Source organism: Tachysurus fulvidraco, chromosome 10, assembly GCF_022655615.1.
Source record: "Tachysurus fulvidraco isolate hzauxx_2018 chromosome 10, HZAU_PFXX_2.0, whole genome shotgun sequence".
NCBI lineage: Eukaryota > Metazoa > Chordata > Actinopteri > Siluriformes > Bagridae > Tachysurus > Tachysurus fulvidraco.
Genome location: NC_062527.1, coordinates 1,057,501 through 1,078,926, shown reverse-complemented (window position 1 = coordinate 1,078,926; position 21,426 = coordinate 1,057,501). Strand labels below are relative to the sequence as shown.

General features: G+C 42.9%; 1 protein-coding gene and 1 long non-coding RNA gene across 20 annotated transcripts in view; one reads left to right on the top strand and one right to left on the bottom strand.

Annotated features, from left to right (window-relative positions):
• The window catches only part of nrcama (neuronal cell adhesion molecule a), a 100,501-nt gene that overhangs the window by 33,208 nt on the left and 45,867 nt on the right, over nucleotides 1-21,426 (bottom strand). For 13 of the 19 annotated variants that reach the window (XM_047819639.1, XM_047819642.1, XM_047819652.1 and 10 more), the window contains 2 exons: nucleotides 938-1,076; nucleotides 3-20 (listed from right to left, as the gene is read on the bottom strand). In XM_047819639.1, coding sequence (XP_047675595.1) covers nucleotides 3-20; nucleotides 938-1,031 — 112 coding nt within the window. In that variant the 5' untranslated portion in view covers nucleotides 1,032-1,076. The remainder of the gene's footprint in view (nucleotides 1-2; nucleotides 21-937; nucleotides 1,077-21,426) is intronic. The other 6 variants (XM_047819643.1, XM_047819654.1, XM_047819646.1 and 3 more) reach the window with 1 other exon arrangement.
• On the top strand, nucleotides 14,129-16,383 carry LOC113638264. The gene is made up of 3 exons (XR_007144139.1): nucleotides 14,129-14,562; nucleotides 15,901-15,967; nucleotides 16,323-16,383. It is a non-coding gene; the product is annotated as an uncharacterized LOC113638264 (long non-coding RNA).

Below are 21,426 nucleotides of genomic sequence, written 5' to 3'. Positions count from 1 at the left end.
ACATCCTTCCAGAACTTTAGCTTTATTCCCCGACAGGAAAGAGAACAATAATGACAAGTATAGAAGAAGAGAACATATTAGTGTAGGTTTAAAGAGCTGGGGCTTGTAGATAGCTGTGTGTTTGGATTGATCGAAACATGCTTTGGGTGCATTAACAGATGGTCGTAATTTATTATAACCACTATACGTTATAAGGATGTTAGCAATCGTTGTAAACATACACGATAATCATAAGGTTTCTAGAGCTTGGGAGCGGTTGTCCGACACCTTAACCGCTAAGCTAGCACGTCCCCGTGGTGTAATTTTAAATATTTAAACGCATCATGATAAAAATGAGCTAATCCTAATTAGCATCGGAAGAATTGCAGAATAAAACATATAGCTAAAAAAAAATAAAGTGAATAGTAAAACATTTCTATTGAGTTCTATAAAAAATATTTTGAGAAAAGAGTCTGAAGTGTGTAAAATAATCAACTGAGGCTTAATGAGCTCGACGGCAGAAACGGAGCTCCAAAGTCGGCTAAAAACGGCCGATTTCTGAAGCCTCCTGTGTTGTTTTGAAGCCTCTAATAAGTTCTTTTAAAACCCTGGTCGTGTAACCATAAAACTTTAAATGCATATCGGTCGTTGCGGTCTGGAGCTATCGGGCTATTGGACTTCACAAGTGCACGTCTCATGTGCATGCTCTCAATGAAAGGACGTGATCAAGTGACCAGACTGTGACCGGATCTTGTGTATATATTTATCTCTATACACTCGATTAGAACTGCATTAAATCGATAATTAACAAGATGCCGATGTACTTCGCACATATCCACGATCGCGATGCACCCGGTGTCCCGATATATCGTTACACCCCTAGTCCATATTGGAGAAATATTTGTGCTTGGAGTCTAAAGACATTTTGAGACGCTGTTGTGAATGAGTGTGTACTTACGATCGAGAGGGACCTCCAGTGCCGTGAGCACATGAGCCAAGAAGAGCACCAGCAGCACATTACGACAGTCTCTCAACTTGTCCATCATGGGCATGGAACACCGCTATCAGGGCCACAGGTTCCTCAAGAACATCCACCACTGCAACGAGAAACAAGGTGGGAGAATATCAACAAGGAGTCGGGATCAAGGAAAGAAAAGACAATGAATACAGAACTGAAAAAAGTATAAAAGTTGAGCACGTCAACAACAGATCCGATATTACACTGTAACCTCAGTGCCCGAGCTCAATCGATTCATACATGTAGCGTGGCAATGCCATTAAAGTCCCTTCACTCCACTCCACGTGTCTTTGGGGTGGAAACATTGGGTCCCATTTTATATTAATAATGTATAACAGTGTAAGTACAAATAAACTGTACAATATTCAGCAATACTGAACTGTTATTGAGACATTTTAATATGTGAACACAAAACTGTTCAAATGTTTATTGGGTTTATTTCAAACAGAACATTTGTCTGAACAGAATTCTGCTAAAACAATAAATACAGCAGCATCAGCTCTTTCAGAAACACTGTCAAACAACTGGTCACGTCAAGCATCAGGCAGGACGCGGTGTTCCTCAGGCAGGACACGGTGTTCATCAGGCAGGACGCGGTGTTCATCAGGCAGGACGCGGTGTTCATCAGGCAGGACGCGGTGTTCATCAGGCAGTACGCGGTGTTCATCAGGCAGGACGCGGTGTTCATCAGGCAGTACGCGGTGTTCCTCAGGCAGGACGCGGTGTTCATCAGGCAGGACGCGGTGTTCATCAGGCAGGACGCGGTGTTCATCAGGCAGTACGCGGTGTTCCTCAGGCAGGACGCGGTGTTCATCAGGCAGGATGCGGTGTTCATCAGGCAGGACGCGGTGTTCATCAGGCAGGATGCGGTGTTCATCAGGCAGGACGCGGTGTTCATCAGGAAGGACTCGGTGTTCCTCAGGCAGGACGCGGTGTTCATCAGGCAGGACGCGGTGTTCATCAGGCAGTACGCGGTGTTCCTCAGGCAGGACGCGGTGTTCCTCAGGCAGAACGCGGTGTTCATCAGGCAGGACGCGGTGTTCATCAGGCAGGACGCGGTGTTCATCAGGCAGTACGCGGTGTTCCTCAGGCAGGACGCGGTGTTCATCAGGCAGGACGCGGTGTTCATCAGGCAGGATGCAGTGTTCCTCAGGCAGTACGCGGTGTTCCTCAGGCAGGATGCGGTGTTCATCAGGCAGTACGCGGTGTTCCTCAGGCAGAACGCGGTGTTCCTCAGGCAGGACTCGGTGTTCATCAGGCAGTACGTGGTGTTCCTCAGGCAGGACGCGGTGTTCCTCAGGCAGGACTCGGTGTTCATCAGGCAGTACGTGGTGTTCCTCAGGCAGGACGCGGTGTTCATCAGGCAGTACGCGGTGTTCCTCAGGCAGGACGCGGTGTTCATCAGGCAGTACGCGGTGTTCCTCAAGAAGGACTCGGTGTTCATCAGGCAGGACCCGGTGTTCCTCAGGCAGGACTCGGTGTTCCTCAGGCAGGACGCGGTGTTCATCAGGCAGTACGCGGTGTTCCTCAGGAAGGACTCGGTGTTCATCGTGTTCATCAGGCAGGATGCGGTGTTCATCAGGCAGGACTCGGTGTTCATCAGGCAGGACTCGGTGTTCCTCAGGCAGGACTCGGTGTTCCTCAGGCAGGACTCGGTGTTCCTCAGGCAGGACTCGGTGTTCATCAGGCAGTACGCGGTGTTCATCAGGCAGGATGCGGTGTTCATCAGGCAGGACTCGGTGTTCCTCAGGCAGGACTTGGTGTTCCTTGGGCATGACTTGGTGTTCATCAGTTAGGACTCTGTGTTTCCCCGGCAGGACTTGGTGTTCATCAGGAAGGACTCGGTGTTCCTCAGGCAGGACTCGGTGTTCATCAGGAAAAACTCAGTGTTCATCAGGAAGGACTCGGTGTTCATCAGGAAAAACTCAGTGTTCATCAGGAAAAACTCGGTGTTCATCAGGAAAGACTTGACCAAGTTGTTCTTATTCACACTGATCCATGTACAGAGATTTTCTCTGAGTTTTCTCTAAGATTTCTGACAACTGGTCTACTGCTTAATAACAACATGTACAATTAACAACACAAACTATTCTGCAATTCTGGAAAATGAAGCTTTGGTCTTTTAAAACAACATAAAAATGAAGGTGTTTCTGTAACTTTTGCACAATACTGTAGACATTTTGTTTCGGCTTAAGTTCGCACTAAAGACGGATGTAACACATAATGAACTGAAATTAAAATTGATAGAAAAGACTTTTCCCCCCAGATGAGAATGGGTTCACTTTCGAGTCTGGTTCCTCTCAAGGTTTCATCTCAGAGAGATTTTCCTCTGAAATTTGGGACCAATCTAAATGTTATACTGAAAGATTTATTTCATTTTATTTTCTTCCTGAACCTTTATATTCCTCTGAAGCTTATATTCCACTTTTATGTCAAAAGTGCTCAGTGCTCAATGTCAAAAGATGTAATCATCTACATTAAAAAGAACTGTACGCTGCAACTAGCCAGAATTTGACCTTACCTAATATTTACATAGCTGTGCTGCTTGTGTATCCCGGTGACCATGTAAACGTCCGGGCTTTCGATCAGTCGGTAATATAACAGTATGTACACAGCGACAGCAGTGTCCAGTTTGCAGGTATTTCTTAATTACGGTCCGACCTTCCGTCTGAGTCGTCATTGTACAACAAACATCGAAGTGTTAAACTTTAAACCCGACGTGGAGTTGTTGGTTTGCAGGTACTTTTCTATTACAGATATTGATTTCCCATCATTTCGGATGTTCAGTTGACAACAACTGCAATGGCAAAATATCATCTGGATGGTTTATGCCACTGGTCCCCAAACTTTTTTTCGCCGCGGACTGGTCAATGTTTGATCATTTTACCGCGGCCTGCTGGGGGTGGGGGTGGGAGTGGCGTCTATACAATTAAATTAAAATTGATAATTGTAATGTAATTGTATTTAAACATGCCTTTTTAACTCACTACAACGCTAAATCAATGAGAACCCTGAGCTTGTTTCTTTACAACGAGACGGTTCCATCTGGGGTAATAGGAGACAATGACACCCGAAGTGTGTCGCTTATGTCCAGTTTATTCCGTTGTTTTGTTTCGGTTGCCGTCACTGCAGAAATCCCCGCTTCACACAGATAGCATGTCGGAAATGGCGATAGGGATGTAAGTGCTGTGGTGACAATCTCAGGGTGTTCCGCCATGACTTTAATCCAGAACACCGGCAGAGTTTCTAACTTTCTAACGACGTCTGTTTCGTGCTCATTTTTGCTAATTTGTGGGTTAAATTTGAGCAAACACAATATACACGTACACCAAGCACTGTTAAACATGACAAAGTACCGGTGAACAGAGAGAAGAGCGATACACACCTTCTCTCTCCACCAAAGCTACAACACCACTGCCGCTTGCAGCCGCTCAGCTCCAGACGTCACCTAAACCCGGCCCGATATCATGATATTTTGCGCATGCGCGGTATCGGTGCGGCTTTAGGTGACATCTCTCAGCTCCCGGTTAACCTCTCGTCCATGGAAAGCCGCACAAACCACAGTAAATAAAATAGAAATAATTTAATGTTCCTTGGGCGGCCCGGTACCGTTTGGCCCGGGGGTTGGGGACCACTGAGTTATAATATTTAAGCAATTCTGCTGCAACGATCGGAAAACGGTTTGAACCGCAACGATATATTTCGACAAAGAATCCTTTTAGAAATGAGTCTTCTATTGCGCCCATAGATGACATTTTCTCTACTGATGCTCCAATTAATAGACGTTTTAAATATAAGTATTTAATCATTTTCTAATTAGCATCCTTGATATAGTTTGCTACGGATGGCGCTCCTGATAAATAATTGAAATAAATAAATAGATAGATAGATAGATAGATAGATAGATAGATAGATAGATAGATAGATAGATAGATAGATAGATAGATAGATAGATAGATAGATAAATAAAGATCACTACTCTGATAAATAGTTAAATTATATTATGTAAGTCAAAATAACGTCGCGTCTTCTTTGTTGACCTCTGCGGCAATCGAGAAAGCTTGAAGCCGACATGAGGATGGGAGAAGGGAATGAGTTTTTAAGGTTGTCCGGTTAATACTGGAGAGATTAAAACACTTAAATGATCCATTCCAGATTTGTGTATCAGCGCTGTAATGTAATGTAATGTAATGTAATGTAATACAGGGTGGGACATGGAAAAGTAGCCCCGCCTCCAATTCCGATCCACGCACTTGCTCCCTGTCTGCCGACTGTTCAGTGTTGTTTTGTTCCACTTTATTTCGCCTTCCTATTCAGTCCTTCTGTACACGTTGTTCAGAGTTTGGTTCAGAAATGGCCGAGCTATTCTTCTGTGCCCCACCGTATATAATATAATCAGCTTATAACACAGTGCTGTTGCCTGCTTGATTCTGATTGGCTGGCTGACGTCGAGGTAGACTGTCCACCGAAGCACACGGCTCTAAAATGCCAGACAGATTTTAACGTGTTATTACAGATATTAGAAAAAAATATACAATTAATACTTTTTTCTTTTTCGTGCTCCGTATCGACGACTGGTTACTCGGTTACTGGATTTGAAATGACATTTTGGACTTACAGTACGAATGGTGGCTTTAGTGCCTCTTTTCCACCTGAAAGAACCGGGTGCTGGTTCAGAGCTAGCGCTGGTGCTGGTTCAAAGTTGGTTCAACTGGCGAACCTTCCAAGAACCGGTTTGCCTTTCCACCGGCTAGCGAGCCGTCACAGAGCCGAGTGTGACGTCACTGTATACGTGTCACTTTACACAGCGACGTTAGCGCAGCAGCGACAAACACAAACACAACAACAATTAGCGGATGTTACTTTACTGTTAATGCTCATGGCTTTGTGAACCTACATAAACACCCAAACGCGGCGAATAAAACGTGTACGTGTAGCACTTTTCCTGGTTCGGAGCCGGTGCTTTGGCGGTCGAAACAGAAAGAACTGGTTCTAAATTAGGCTCCGAACCTGCACTCAAACTGCCTCGGGGGAAAAGGGGTATAGGTGGGATGAGTAAGAAATGAGTTCTACACACAAGAGTACATAAGGGGAAAAAAAACCGGCAGACGTCTCAAAACGAAACCCAACGCACGCCCGTCTCTTAGGGGTCACTCGGCTACGACCGGCACGACCGTATTAGCATTATGCGTGTGTTATTTTTCAAATAACTCCACAGACTGTCGTAGCACCGTGAATTTCTGCAATCATTCCTGGTTACCGTGGTTTCCAAACCACGGTATCCTGCAATCATTGGTTCCTGGTTACCGTGGTTTCCAAACCACATTTTCCTGCTAGAAAAACTTTGCTCTTCAAAGTCAAATAGAGAGAAGAATGTAGCTGCCAATCACATAAAGGGCGTCGTCGTTGTCAGGCGGCGTGAATGTCCCGTTACGCCGTTAATCAAGAGAAAGCAAGCGAATTCAGGCTAACTCACCTGACACTGTCTATTCACAACGTCTGGAGGATTCGATGTGTGCAAATGTCAAAATAAGATGAGAGAGAAATACAGAGAGATGAGAAGTAGCTAATAGTAATAAAGGAAAAAGGTTCACAGCACTCACGACCGCATTAGCTACCGTTCCAGGCTCCTGTTATTTATTTGCACTACTTTAGCTTGATGGTAATTGCACATTCCAGTTAATGGGAAGAATCGAAGTACAAAGTCTGCTGAATTGTAAGAGCGATATAATAATGGATTAATAATACAGGAGATAAAGTAATGTAATGTTTTGTCATTCTATTAGGCTGGATTCCCGTTCGTGATGAATACGGACGTATCGTATCAACCAGCTCCCTGGATCACTATGACTATGAGGAAATATAACGTGTTCCCTGACGAGATATCTCCTCAAGCCTGAAACCGGCAGATAAACTCTCAGGCAAGTTTGTCTACAAATATAAGTACCTTGTAAGTCTGACATTACTTCTGGTTTTTTTTTTTATTAATTTTTATCTTTTTTTTATTTATTTTTTGATCAAAACTAAAAAATAAAATCCACTAGCTAGCCTACGGTCCTGCTTGAAGCACCATGACATAAAAGCACTGTGATTAAAGGTGCGGTGCACGTCGTTTGAAAAATGCCAAGCAAAACAAAAACAAAACAAACGTGTAGCCGATGAGCAGAAAGGAGCGTGTCTTGTCAATATGTGGCGGAGAGAGCGTTCAATGCACATGTGTGACATTAGCAGAAAGCGATTGAAACACTGACATGGCGGATACCTGCCGTTACCTCTGCCTCGGGTTCTAGGTGTCGAACGTCGTCTTCCGCGTGAAACGGAGCTAAACCTTTCACGCTACAACACACAATACTACAAAAACACATCTGTATTACCGCAGTATTACTCATTGTGTTCATTTACTGATAAAAATATCCCCTCGGCCGGCCGCCCCAACAGGTTCCGCCATAATAGTCGCCTGGGTCGCGTATGTATGTGTGGGCGGAGCTATCAATACAGGGGTAACACCCATTTGGGTTAGGGGCGGGTTTGTTTTGGTGATTTCAAATGTCAACATTAGCTTTCAAACATCGTGCACCGCACCTTTAAGCTAACAAATTTATATGACATCTGATGTATATATATGATATCTATCTATCTATCTATCTATCTATCTATCTATCTATCTATCTATCTATCTATCTATCTATACATACCATCTATCTAAAATATTAAGTCATTATAGGCTCATCGAGTCATCAGTGTCCCAATATGTAGTCAGACAGGCTTCTTTCCACTGGCCGAACTTGCGTACATGATATACCGGTTATTAACCTAAGGCTCGTAGGAGTTTGGGAGCTGACAGAGACGTACCCAGTGCTACACTGACAAGCAGACCGTAGTCTGTATGAGATGTGGCATTCGCCTCGCCGGCTGGATGTACGCTGCACTAACAGGCTCCTCGAGCTAAATTTCATTCTCCTTGGTCATCAGCTTACAAATTTTCAGTGACACATTCATTACGCAGCAAAGCACAAAGGCACAGAATGAAATCCTCACACATTTCAGGAAACAATTAGGCTACAGCAGAATAGAAGCTTGTGCTAAACCGGCATCGACACATCGTATTGCGTGATCGAGCCTAAACGGTACGGAGGCTAATTCGATTTGTATTATGCTAATACGAAGCCATCTGCATAAAACATGTCTGTCTCTAGCAGATGTGCTGGCTGAAGCCAATCTGTTCTCCTCGCGCCGTTAAAATATCAGAGCCGTGTTCGCCACGTGCCGGGTGAGAGAGAGAGACGTGCCGTAACCGTCGACTGCGTCGGCACAGATGACTCCCAACAGATGCCGTAAACATGACCTGCTCGTCCCCATGTTCACGCACCACATCAGGGCACGGTACAATCGGTCCACGGTGTCCTCTGGGACTTTATGTATTTGTTTGGTGATGGCTAATTTAGTATTAACCCTAAAAACAAACCATAGTGTAGCTGCAGGCACGGAGTCACAGTGTGGAAATTTCATCCGCCTCGGGCACCGAATCAGAGAGGCACGTTCACGAGCAGACATTGTTCACGATCATTGTGACCGGGGAAGAAAAAAACAAAACATGCACAACCTCACAGCTGAGTCATTTAAATCAAACAAAAGAAAGATTAGCTCTTGTCTCTCGTTCATATCCTAAAGAAAACCACTGTGTATCCGTCATGTAGTCATGAGCACCGCATTAAAGCTGGTGGGACAGAATGTGAAGCTATACATTCGCGAGTGTGCTAAAACGAATAAATGCATAATATCAAATATCACAGACAAAAAAAAATAAAATCTCCTGACGGAGAATCCTCTGCCGTCGGGAACGAAACGCTGAATTATTGACCAGCAGGATAACGGGAACGTGTTCAGACTTACCAAAAAATCCATTATTTCATTATAGGAACGAGCGTGTGAGCTGAGCCACGTACAGGGTGTGTGTGGTGTCGGTGTACGTGTACGTGGCACGTCTAAATCTAAATCCTGTACGTGCGGTTCGCATCAAAGCTCTTTGGGAAAGCGGCGATTAATCAGTCGGATAAATCGGGCTCGTCGGAAAAAAAATCGGAAAAAGTGAAGAGACGTGAGATCGATGACTTTGTGCCTCGTAAAATGCGCTTCGTCTCGCGTTCTGTGTAAGCGAACTGTGTAACCCGTCGTCATTTCCCCGTACTGGCTCGATGGCGGGTCTCTGTGCGTCTGTACGTTATTTAAATGAATGCACACGTCAGGGACACATGGCTCTAAACATTCACTGAAGCAGAGAGTCATTAGGACACAGACATCCAGTACCGAAATCAGCAGGGAGTCATGTTCAATCAGGAGTGCAATCAAAAACGCTGTCACACGTGCAACACACACACACACACACACACACACAGAATCACCAGTATCATGCAGACATATCTACCACTGTGAGCATAACGTCAGACTTTCTTTACATTCACTGAATGTGACACTTGTGACAATGTGACACTTCCTCAATCACCTTTATACAGAATAACATAATTCTAGATCTTCTATCACACTACAGCAACAGTTACGTCATCAAACACACACAATATTAAAGATTTACTGCATTCAGAACTTTTATGACCAGATAAAACTTTACGGTTTCTGGGTTTTTTTACATACTTGTATCCGATAAGTCACTGAGAGGCTACAATGCTTGTTCTCTACCGCTTTATACGAACTTCTCGGGTCACGGGGAGCCTGTGCCTATCTCAGGTGTCATCGGGCATCGAGGCAGGATACACCCTGGACGGAGTGCCAACCCATCACAGGGCACACACACACTGTTATTCACGCACACACACACACACTACAGACAATTTCCCAGAGATGCCGATCAACCTACCATGCATGTCTTTGGACCGGGGGAGGAAACCGGAGTACCCGGAGGAAACCCCCGAGGCATGGGGAGAACATGCAAACTCCACACACACAAGGCGGAGGCGGGAATCAAACCCCGACCCTGGAGGTGTGAGGCGAACGTACTAACCGCTATTAAATAAAAAAAATAATAAAATTTGTATAGTACAGCGTTGTGTCATTATGTCCATCATTTTTAATCAAAGCATATTCACAGTAAAGAAGCTTAAAAAACGACGCGCTGATTTTTTTTTTAAACCAAATACAGACCTGCGTATCTTTCTTAAATTATTTAAAATCTTCCGAGCGTCAAACTCTTTAAATTATTTAACATCGTCATGGTGAATGAAGAATATCAGGAGGTTTTTTTTCCCTCTTTTTTGAAGATAGCCTTTTTCTGTTTGAAGATTCCATTAGTGCGATTTCTCTCATCTATACAGACGGCTGTACAAGAGCGTCCGGCCGAGCGCGGGCCGAGCGTACGTCTCTCACATGCCCCTCGTTAAGGTTGTATAATCGCAGAGGGGATATGCAAATCAGAGAGATGCTTAACATATGAATCGGGGTTCCTGTAGTTCATGGAATGCACTTGGGGGAAAAAACAAGCTGGTCTCCTTTGCATTAGCACAAAAAAAAAAAAAATCCATATTATATTAATAGGGTCGCCACCCGTCCCGTGAAATACAGAATCGTCCCGTATTTACAGGCAAAATGACGCATCCCGTATCAAATCGATACGGGACGCGATTTGTCCCATATGTTACATAGGTCCACATTATACAGCATCCCATGCACATCACCCCACCCGCATTGTGTGGAGACGCGTCCTATACTGCCCCTGATTGGGTAATACTCGTTGCCATCGTTGGTTTGATTGGTTTGTTTTAGGGTTACGGGCCGTGAATCACGGCCAATCAGAGTCAGAGGAGGGCGGGACGCAGCCTCGCCGGTTCTTTGGACAGAGTCAGAGTGACAGAAAATCCATATGAAATGATGGCATCTCCAGATTACACACCCCCCCCCGCCCCGCGCGTCCAGCTCAGAAAGTTACAATAAAATATGGTTTGCATCTCAGAAGTTCCTCCAAAAGCTTATTTTTGTGTTCTCAGTCTCACTTTGTTGGTGTATATTTATTATCGTCATAGCTGTGTATTCAATATGACCACTTAAGTTGTGACAGTGAGAGACTGAGTGCATCTGTTCACTCTGAGTTCACTAGCAGACGTCTTAATATAATGTCCATTGGTATCGATATTAATATTTTTTTGAATACATGTTTTAAGTTATGATATACCGACACTGGCACGCCATCGGGACTGTGGTCATCGTGGCCCCGAGGGGTGTGGCCCCCGCTGTGGCAGGCGTCCCTTATTTTTCTGTATTGAAGGTGGCAACCCTGTATATTAATGAACAATGATCAGTGATCTCGGCGTTTGGTGTTGTTTTCCTTTTGAACTCGGCGAAGGTCACGCGGGATTCGAGCAAACACGATTCACCGTCGGCGCTCATGTCATTTACATAAAACTGTGATTATGATTCAGCATGATGTACGAAATCCGAGAGTCATCCCAGGCTCATATTATCTGTAATCGTAGAAGAGCGACAGCCTCCGAAAAGGCAAAGAAATGCCGTTTCACAACTCCGATGTTTCCTCAGAGGACGTGTTCGCTACCCACACAAACTCATTTATATTCCCTAAACTCTCTCTCTCTCTCTCTCTCTCGCTCGCTCGCTCAGACTGCTGATTGTTGTGTGGTCGAATCCTAATCGGTGGAACTGTACTAACAAAAGGTTTTGTTCGCATGCGAAACAAAGCGGTAAATCTGCAGCAGGGCCGCGTGACTGACTGGATGCTGCATAATCAGAAAAATCGCAGCAACACAAAACACTTTGTCGGTCGTTGTCTTGCATCAGGATTTATATTATGTTCCCACAGAGCAAAATCAAATCCACTGATCACAACGCTACAGACCAAGAAGTCATAAAGCTACACCGAAGGGCATTCGTGTTCAAACACAAGCTAATTGGAGTTTGCTATATTACACCGAGCAGGTAGAGATACGACCACCACTGTGTCCCCTGACCTTTAAAGCAGCACATCAAATGCAGGATTAGGGCTCCGAAATCATTGTAGAAGTCATTAAAATGAGATCAAGGACAGGCAGAGAGCCGAGAGAGAGAGAGAGAGAGAGAGAGAGAGAGAGAGAGAGAGAGAGAGAGAGAGAGAGGGAAAGAGAGAGAGAGAGAGAGGGAGAGAGAGAGAGAGAGGGAGAGAGAGCCACGGAGCTGATGACTGATCTATCTATCTGTCTGTCTGTCTGTCTGTCTGTCTGTCTGTCTGTCTATCTATCTATCTATCTATCTATCTATCTATCTATCTATCTATCTATCTATCTATCTGTCTGTCTATCTGTCTGTCTGTCTGTCTGTCTATCTATCTATCTATCTATCTATCTATCTATCTATCTATCTATCTATCTATCTATCTATCTATCTATCTATCTATCTATCCATCCATCTACTACAACCACAATTTAGTTTCATCTCCTGGTACTTCATGGAGTCTATGACTTCATTTATCCTAACAAGGTTGCCAGGTCCCTTAGAATAAAATCAGCTCCAAACCTCACCGAACCCTCACCATACTGAACAAAGATGAATGATTCTTCTTGTTAGGCCAAACGTACTTGTGGTTAGATGAAAGAAAAGGACTTCTAATGCAAATGCATTCCAAATGACATGTGAGCTGAAGTCTGATTGCTCATTTGAAGAGTTAGTTGGAGATGTTGGAGATGTTTCCATCAAAAATGTGCTGTGGAAAGTCCTCCCATTTGTCCTCTAAAGAGGTGCAACAGAAAAGCGTGTGCTCCATCATCAAGAGATTACACAACAATGCCACCACAAAGCACAACAATGCCACCACAAAACACAACAATGCCACCACAAAACACAACAATGCCACCACAAAGCACAACAATGCCACCACAAAACACAACAATGCCACCACAAAGCACAACAATGCCACCACAAAACACAACAATGCCACCACAAAGCACAACAATGCCACAAAAAGCACAACAATGCCACCACAAAAAGCACAACAATGCCACCACAAAGCACAACAATGCCACCACAAAGCACAACAATGCCACCACAAAACACAACAATGCCACCACAAAACACAACAATGCCACCACAAAACACAACAATGCCACAAAAAGCACAACAATGCCACCACAAAACACAACAATGCCACCACAAAACACAACAATGCCACCACAAAACACAACAATGCCACCACAAAACACAACAATGCCACAAAAAGCACAACAATGCCACCACAAAGCACAACAATGCCACCACAAAACACAACAATGCCACCCCAAAGCACAACAATGCCACCACAAAACACAACAATGCCACCACAAAACACAACAATGCCACCACAAAGCACAACAATGCCACCACAAAACACAACAATGCCACCCCAAAGCACAACAATGCCACCACAAAACACAACAATGCCACCACAAAACACAACAATGCCACCACAAAGCACAACAATGCCACCACAAAAAACACAACAATGCCACCACAAAGCACAACAATGCCACCACAAAACACAACAATGCCACCACAAAGCTCTGCTCTGGCAATGAGGGATGTCAATGTGAAGATGGAGAGCATCAGGGATCTCAGCAGGAACAGAACATGTTGTGTGAAGCCCAAAGTGAAACCGCTCAAAAAATAGAAAAGATTTAATGAGAAAGAAAATCCTGTAAATGTCGATGTTATGTTTCTAATGAACAGTGTGTGTAGTCGCGTTTCCCCAAAACTGGAGCATCAGCAGCCCGAAAGCACCGACAATGTTGTTCGTCAGCAGAAGCTAAAGCTCGTGACAAAAAAAGGCCATTGATGTAACAGATTACAATGAAGATACGGGGAAATCTATCACACACACACACACACACACACACACACACACACACACACACACACACTCACAATCGACTACATGTGCATTAGGTGTGTATGTGTCTTCATGTCCTTTCAGTGTGTGTGTGTGTGTGTGTGTGTGTGTGTGTGAGAGAGAGAGTGTGTGAGAGTGTGTGTGAGAGAGAGAGAGAGAGAGAGAGAGAGAGAGAGAGAGTGTGTGTGAGAGAGAGAGAGTGTGTGTGTGTGAGAGAGAGAGAGTGTGTGTGTGTGAGAGAGAGAGAGAGAGAGAGAGAGAGAGAGAGAGAGTGTGTGTGTGTGTGTGTGTGTGTTCTCACATTTCTTACTTTGTTGGGTCCGGTCACCGGGAGCACACCAACGGTGTGGGGCCCAACTACGTTGTGGGGTCCAAAATGCCGGACCCCACAACGTTTTTTCATTTTAACATGCTCAGGATACTCCCCTGATATGCCTAATGTGTTTTTTTTACTTGGCCCACAACGTAGCAAAAACTGGGTACGAGTGTGTGGGCCCTCGGTTCTCGAGCGCCCCCTAGGTAGATTTGGACCTGTCCGATGGTCCCGGAATGTGTGTGAGCTCACACACACTCTTGTAATTTAAATAAAGTTTTATTGAATAATACGATGTCAGGTGGTTATTACGAGATTTGCTGCTGTGAGAGAAAGGAATTATGGATCTTCATCACGAGGTTTCACAGACAAAGGACCTGCTGTTATGAGTAAGAGGTGAGTTAAATTTAAGATTGTTCATCTTTTATTATTAGGTTCCCAGTTACTTGCAGCTATACTACAGTAATATACAAGGGGAAAGTATACATACTTATCACACGACTCTTATATTGGGTACGCACTACACCGAGCCCCGGTGTGAGATTAGCTGTAGCGCTAGCGTTAGCTACAAACACGGCTAGCGCTAGCGTTAGCTACAAACACGGCTAGCGCTAGCGTTAGCTACAGACACGGCTAGCGCTAGCGTTAGTAACCAACACGGATAGCGCTAGCATTAGTAACCAATACGGCTAGCGTTAGCGTTAATAACCAATACGGCTAGCGCTAGCGTTAGCTACAAACACGGCTAGCGCTAACATTAGTAACCAATACGGCTAGCGCTAGCGTTAGTAACCAATACGGCTAGCGCTAGCGTTAGCTACAAACACGGCTAGCGCTAGCGTTAGTAACCAACCCGGATAGCGCTAGCATTAGTAACCAATACGGCTAGCGTTAGCTACAAACACGGCTAGAGCTAGCGTTAGCTACATCACGGCTAGCGGACGCTAACCAGCGCTAGCTGTGTTTTTACTAATAAAGCGAATAGCGTGTACATTTATTCATTAATATTTAGTTATTTAAACTTATTCATTTATATATCAAACTGCGTAATTATCAAATAATAGCCCAATTAATTCTGAATTAACCCCAATGTAACTCAGGTCCTTTTAATGTTTAAATGGCTTGGGCCCCATATGGTGCTTTTGTCTGTCCATCATTAACACTTTTAGACACAGAGTTGTTTACAGGAGCTTACAGTTGAGTAACTCTTTCATTTAATCACATATTAAACTGCATTCTGGTGTTATTCCCCTTCTAAACTGGATCAAGACCAGTATGTTTGTAAAGATGCAGTTATAAAAACATAAAGGACCATTTGTCTAAAACAGCAGACATAGAAACAACAGGAAAAGGTACAATTAATATATGACATTAGCTCTGTTATAAATCCCCCTTCATGGGCATTATCAGGGTTTACAGTGGCAGTTGACAGGTGGGGGGATGTTTGTTGTAACATTGCAGTGTCTATTATAATTTCTAATAGTATCATTTCTTCATTATGGTTTGTCTTTGCTTTTATGGCTAATGTCAGTTGTGCTGTGACTTGGGAAATTAAATAATGCCATCAGTCCTGTTATTTTTTTAATTACAAACACTATCTTAAGTTAAAATCACAGCACACCTGACTTTACTGCCTTTTGTTTACAAGGTTTGACTGTTATATGAATTATAGTTTTTAGGAGGCATTTTTTTCATGCTGGCTACTTGTGTAACAATTTGAAAATATTTTTATAGACCCATAATGTTCAAAAAGAAGATCAGAACACGGCAACATCATACATACTGTCAAACAAAAATGGTGGTAAGCAAAATTCTTTTTTTTTTTTTAATATGCTTCAGTTTTCAGCATCAAAACCTGTCTTACTATATGCATAATTGTACACATTCTCATCTGAGGTTGGTTTAAGACAAGTATCTAAAATGAGATTGCTTGCAGTCACCTACATGTTATTGTGAGACCTGTTGTAACTTCTATAAAAGTCCCTGACAGGCCTCTGTTATATGCTGCCTCTGTTATATGCCGCTATATGCTGCCTCTGTTATATACTGCTGTAGAAATGATTTTGCATGAGGTTACTGTTGGAACTTCAGTGTATCTCCACATTCATGATAACTAAGAATGAATTACATGCTCATAGTATTGTTCTGTCTTTCAGGTGACTAATAAGCAGCCTTCTCCTGTGGCAGCAGACTCCAAGATGGTCTCTGATCTGAGTACCCTACAAAAATCCCAGGGGGAGGATGCTAACACACAGGTAATGGAACAATGTGTAGGCTGTCTTTACTATTCATGTTGAATTGTACCCTATGTAGTTCCACAACCAAGACAGGCAGTTGCTCATATTGGTATTTTGACTTCACTTTACAGAGTAGGTCATTGGGTATTGGATTTATTCTGACAAACACCCTTTCAGATGTCTCTAGTCAGACTTACACACGTACGTTTCTAGTGTTGCCCTTGTGGGGCCCACCTGAACAGATTTGTAGGTTTTGTTTTTCGACTTATCTTCACACACACTCTTTTGTTTCTAGTCTTGTCCTTATGGGGCCCTTCCGATTGGACCTCACTTTAAGTGATTGTATTTCATTTGGACAACAATTTTCAGCATCAAAACCTGTCTTACTACATGCATAATTGTACACATTCTCATCTGAGGTTGGTTTAAGACAAGTATCTAAAATGAGATTGCTTGCAGTCACCTACATGTTATTGTGAGACCTGTTGTAACTTCTATAAAAGCCCCTGACAGGCCTCTGTTTTATGCTGCCTCTGTTATATGCTGCTGTAGAAATGATTTTGCATGAGGTTACTGTTGGAACTTCAGTGTATCTCCACATTCATGATAACTAAGAATGAATTACATGCTCATAGTATTGTTCTGTCTTTCAGGTGACTAATAAGCAGCCTTCTCCTGTGGCAGCAGACTCCAAGATGGTCTCTGATCTGAGTTCCCAACAAAAATCCCAGGGGGAGGATGCTAACACACAGGTAATGGAACAATGTGTAGGCTGTCTTTACTATTCATGTTGAATTGTACCCTATGTAGTTCCACAACCAAGACAGGCAGTTGCTCATATTGGTATTCAGATGTCTCTAGTCAGACTTACACACGTACGTTTCTAGTGTTGCCCTTGTGGGGCCCGCCTGAACAGATTTGTAGGTTTTGTTGTTCGACTTATATTCACACACACACACACACTCTTGTTTCTAGTCTTGTCCTTATGGGGCCCTTCCGATTGGACCTTACTTTAAGTGATGGTATTTCATTTAGGCAACAGTCTTCAGCATCAAAACCTGTCTTACTACATGCATAATTGTACACATTCTCATCTGACGTTGGTTTAAGACAAGTATCTAAAATGAGATTGCTTTCAATCTCCTACATGTTATTGTGAGACCTGTTGTAACTTCTATAAAAGCCCCTGACAGGCCTCTGTTTTATGCTGCATCTGTTATATGCTGCTGTAGAAATGATTTTGCATGAGGTTTCTGTTGGAACTTCAGTGTATCTCCACATTCATGATAACTAAGAATGAATTACATGCTCATAGTATTGTTCTGTCTTTCAGGTGACTAATAAGCAGCCTTCTCCTGTGGCAGCAGACTCCGAGATGGTCTCTGATCTGAGTACCCTACAAAAATCCCAGGGGGAGGATGCTAACACACAGGTAATGGAATAATGTGTAGGCTGTCTTTACTATTCATGTTGAATTGTACCCTATGTAGTTCCACAACCAAGACAGGCAGTTGCTCATATTGGTATTTTGACTTCACTTTACAGAGTAGGTCATTGGGTATTGGACTTATTCTGACAAACACCCTTTCAGATGTCTCTAGTCAGACTTACACACGTACGTTTCTAGTGTTGCCCTTGTGGGGCCCGCCTGAACAGCTTTGTAGGTTTTGTTTTTCGACTTATATTCACACACACACACACACTCTTGTTCCTAGTCTTGTCCTTATGGGGCCCTTCCGATTGGACCTTACTTTAAGTGATGGTATTTCATTTGGGCAACAGTTTTCAGCATCAAAACCTGTCTTACTACATGCATAATTGTACACATTCTCATCTGAGGTTGGTTTAAGACAAGTATCTAAAATGAGATTGCTTGCAGTCACCTACATGTTATTGTGAGACCTGTTGTAACTTCTATAAAAGCCCCTGACAGGCCTCTGTTATATGCTGCATCTGTTATATGCTGCTATATGCTGCCTCTGTTATATACTGCTGTAGAAATGATTTTGCATGAGGTTACTGTTGGAACTTCAGTGTATCTCCACATTCATGATGACTAAGAATGAATTACATGCTCATAGTATTGTTCTGTCTTTCAGGTGACTAATAAGCAGCCTTCTCCTGTGGCAGCAGACTCCAAGATGGTCTCTGATCTGAGTTCCCAACAAAAATCCCAGGGGGAGGATGCTAACACACAGGTAATGGAACAATGTGTAGGCTGTCTTTACTATTCATGTTGAATTGTACCCTATGTAGTTCCACAACCAAGACAGGCAGTTGCTCATATTGGTATTCAGATGTCTCTAGTCAGACTTACACACGTACGTTTCTAGTGTTGCCCTTGTGGGGCCCGCCTGAACAGATTTGTAGGTTTTGTTGTTCGACTTATATTCACACACACACACACACTCTTGTTTCTAGTCTTGTCCTTATGGGGCCCTTCCGATTGGACCTTACTTTAAGTGATGGTATTTCATTTAGGCAACAGTCTTCAGCATCAAAACCTGTCTTACTACATGCATAATTGTACACATTCTCATCTGACGTTGGTTTAAGACAAGTATCTAAAATGAGATTGCTTTCAATCTCCTACATGTTATTGTGAGACCTGTTGTAACTTCTATAAAAGCCCCTGACAGGCCTCTGTTTTATGCTGCATCTGTTATATGCTGCTGTAGAAATGATTTTGCATGAGGTTTCTGTTGGAACTTCAGTGTATCTCCACATTCATGATAACTAAGAATGAATTACATGCTCATAGTATTGTTCTGTCTTTCAGGTGACTAATAAGCAGCCTTCTCCTGTGGCAGCAGACTCCGAGATGGTCTCTGATCTGAGTACCCTACAAAAATCCCAGGGGGAGGATGCTAACACACAGGTAATGGAATAATGTGTAGGCTGTCTTTACTATTCATGTTGAATTGTACCCTATGTAGTTCCACAACCAAGACAGGCAGTTGCTCATATTGGTATTTTGACTTCACTTTACAGAGTAGGTCATTGGGTATTGGACTTATTCTGACAAACACCCTTTCAGATGTCTCTAGTCAGACTTACACACGTACGTTTCTAGTGTTGCCCTTGTGGGGCCCGCCTGAACAGCTTTGTAGGTTTTGTTTTTCGACTTATATTCACACACACACACACACTCTTGTTCCTAGTCTTGTCCTTATGGGGCCCTTCCGATTGGACCTTACTTTAAGTGATGGTATTTCATTTGGGCAACAGTTTTCAGCATCAAAACCTGTCTTACTACATGCATAATTGTACACATTCTCATCTGACGTTTGTTAAAGACAAGTATCTAAAATGAGATTGCTTTCAATCCCCTACATGTTATTGTGAGACCTGTTGTAACTTCTATAAAAGTCCATTAAAGGCACTGGGCTCTGTTATATACTGCTGTAGAAATGATTTTACACGACTATATTGTTGAAACTTCAGTGTATCTCCATATTCATGATAACTAAGAATGAATTACATGCTCATAGTATTGTTCTGTCTTTCAGGTGACTAATAAGCAGCCTTCTCCTGTGGCAGCAGACTCTGAGATGGTCTCTGATCTGAGTTCCCAACAAAAATCCCAGGGGGAGGAAGCTACAGTAACACACAGGTAATGGAACAATGTGTAGGCTGTCTTTACTATTCATGTTGAATTGTACCCTATGTAGTTCCACAACCAAGACAGGCAGTTGCTCATATTGGTATTTTGACTTCACTTTACAGAGTAGGTCATTGGGTATTGGATTTATTCTGACAAACACCCTTTCAGATGTCTCTAGTCAGACTTACACACGTACGTTTCTAGTGTTGCCCTTGTGGGGCCCGCCTGAACAGCTTTGTAGGTTTTGTTGTTCGACTTATATTCACACACACACACACACTCTTGTTCCTAGTCTTGTCCTTATGGGGCCCTTCCGATTGGACCTCACTTTAAGTGATTGTAGTTCATTTGGACAACAATTTTCAGCATCAAAACCTGTCTTACTACATGCATAATTGTACACATTCTCATCTGAGGTTGGTTTAAGACAAGTATCTAAAATAAGATTGCTTGCAGTCACCTACATGTTATTGTGAGACCTGTTGTAACTTCTATAAAAGCCCCTGACAGGCCTCTGTTATATGCCGCTATATGCTGCCTCTGTTATATGGTGCTGTAGAAATGATTTTGCATGAGGTTACTGTTGGAACATCACTCACACAACAGGCTCCATTCAATTTATATGTGAATTTTTAACTTGAAAAAAACTTATCTTCCAATTAAAACATGAAAAATATGTTCAATAAATTTCGCTGTCTTGTGTAGCAATGTACGTAGAATCTACTCCAAATTTTGTGTTTCTAACTGTCGCAGCACAAAATCTGTGGAGATTTACCTTCAACAGCTATTTTTAGTAGTTGGTCAAGAATGGGCTAACTTTTTTTTTCTTTCTACCTAGGTAAACAAGCTGTTACAAAAAGAATCTGGGCACCAGAAGAATGTTTCTGCAGTAGAAAGGCATTTGAGAAGGTTCTTAGTGATGAATGAAGTACCAGGTAAGGAAGACTGTCAGCAGTGCATTGCTGCAGAACCTGAAGCCCTTGGAAGCAGAGAGTGGAAAGTGGTAAAATATCTCGTTAAATACCGCATTGCTTCCCACAGGAGAAAATTACAATGAAAGATTGTAAGATTTGTCTAAACACTTTAATGTGTGTAATGTTAATGGTGTTTATTATTTTGTATTAGTGTTTTTGTAGATTCTCAGTGTTATGGAAGCTGTATGATCTTTCTTCTCCTGAAAGCTGTGTATAACAATGGGTACACACAATGTTCTGGACCTGAATTTATGTGATCCTTACATTTATTATTTGTTCGGGTCCTGTGATCAGGATCACACCAGTGAAAGCTCATAGGTTTTGACAAAGCACACTGTGATTGGTGTTTTTCTATTATTTTGTATAGTTTTCACAGGGTTGATCTGAAAGATGTATATTTTATTTACTTTTTTTTGTACTGAAACTGCCTGCACACTATGTTCTA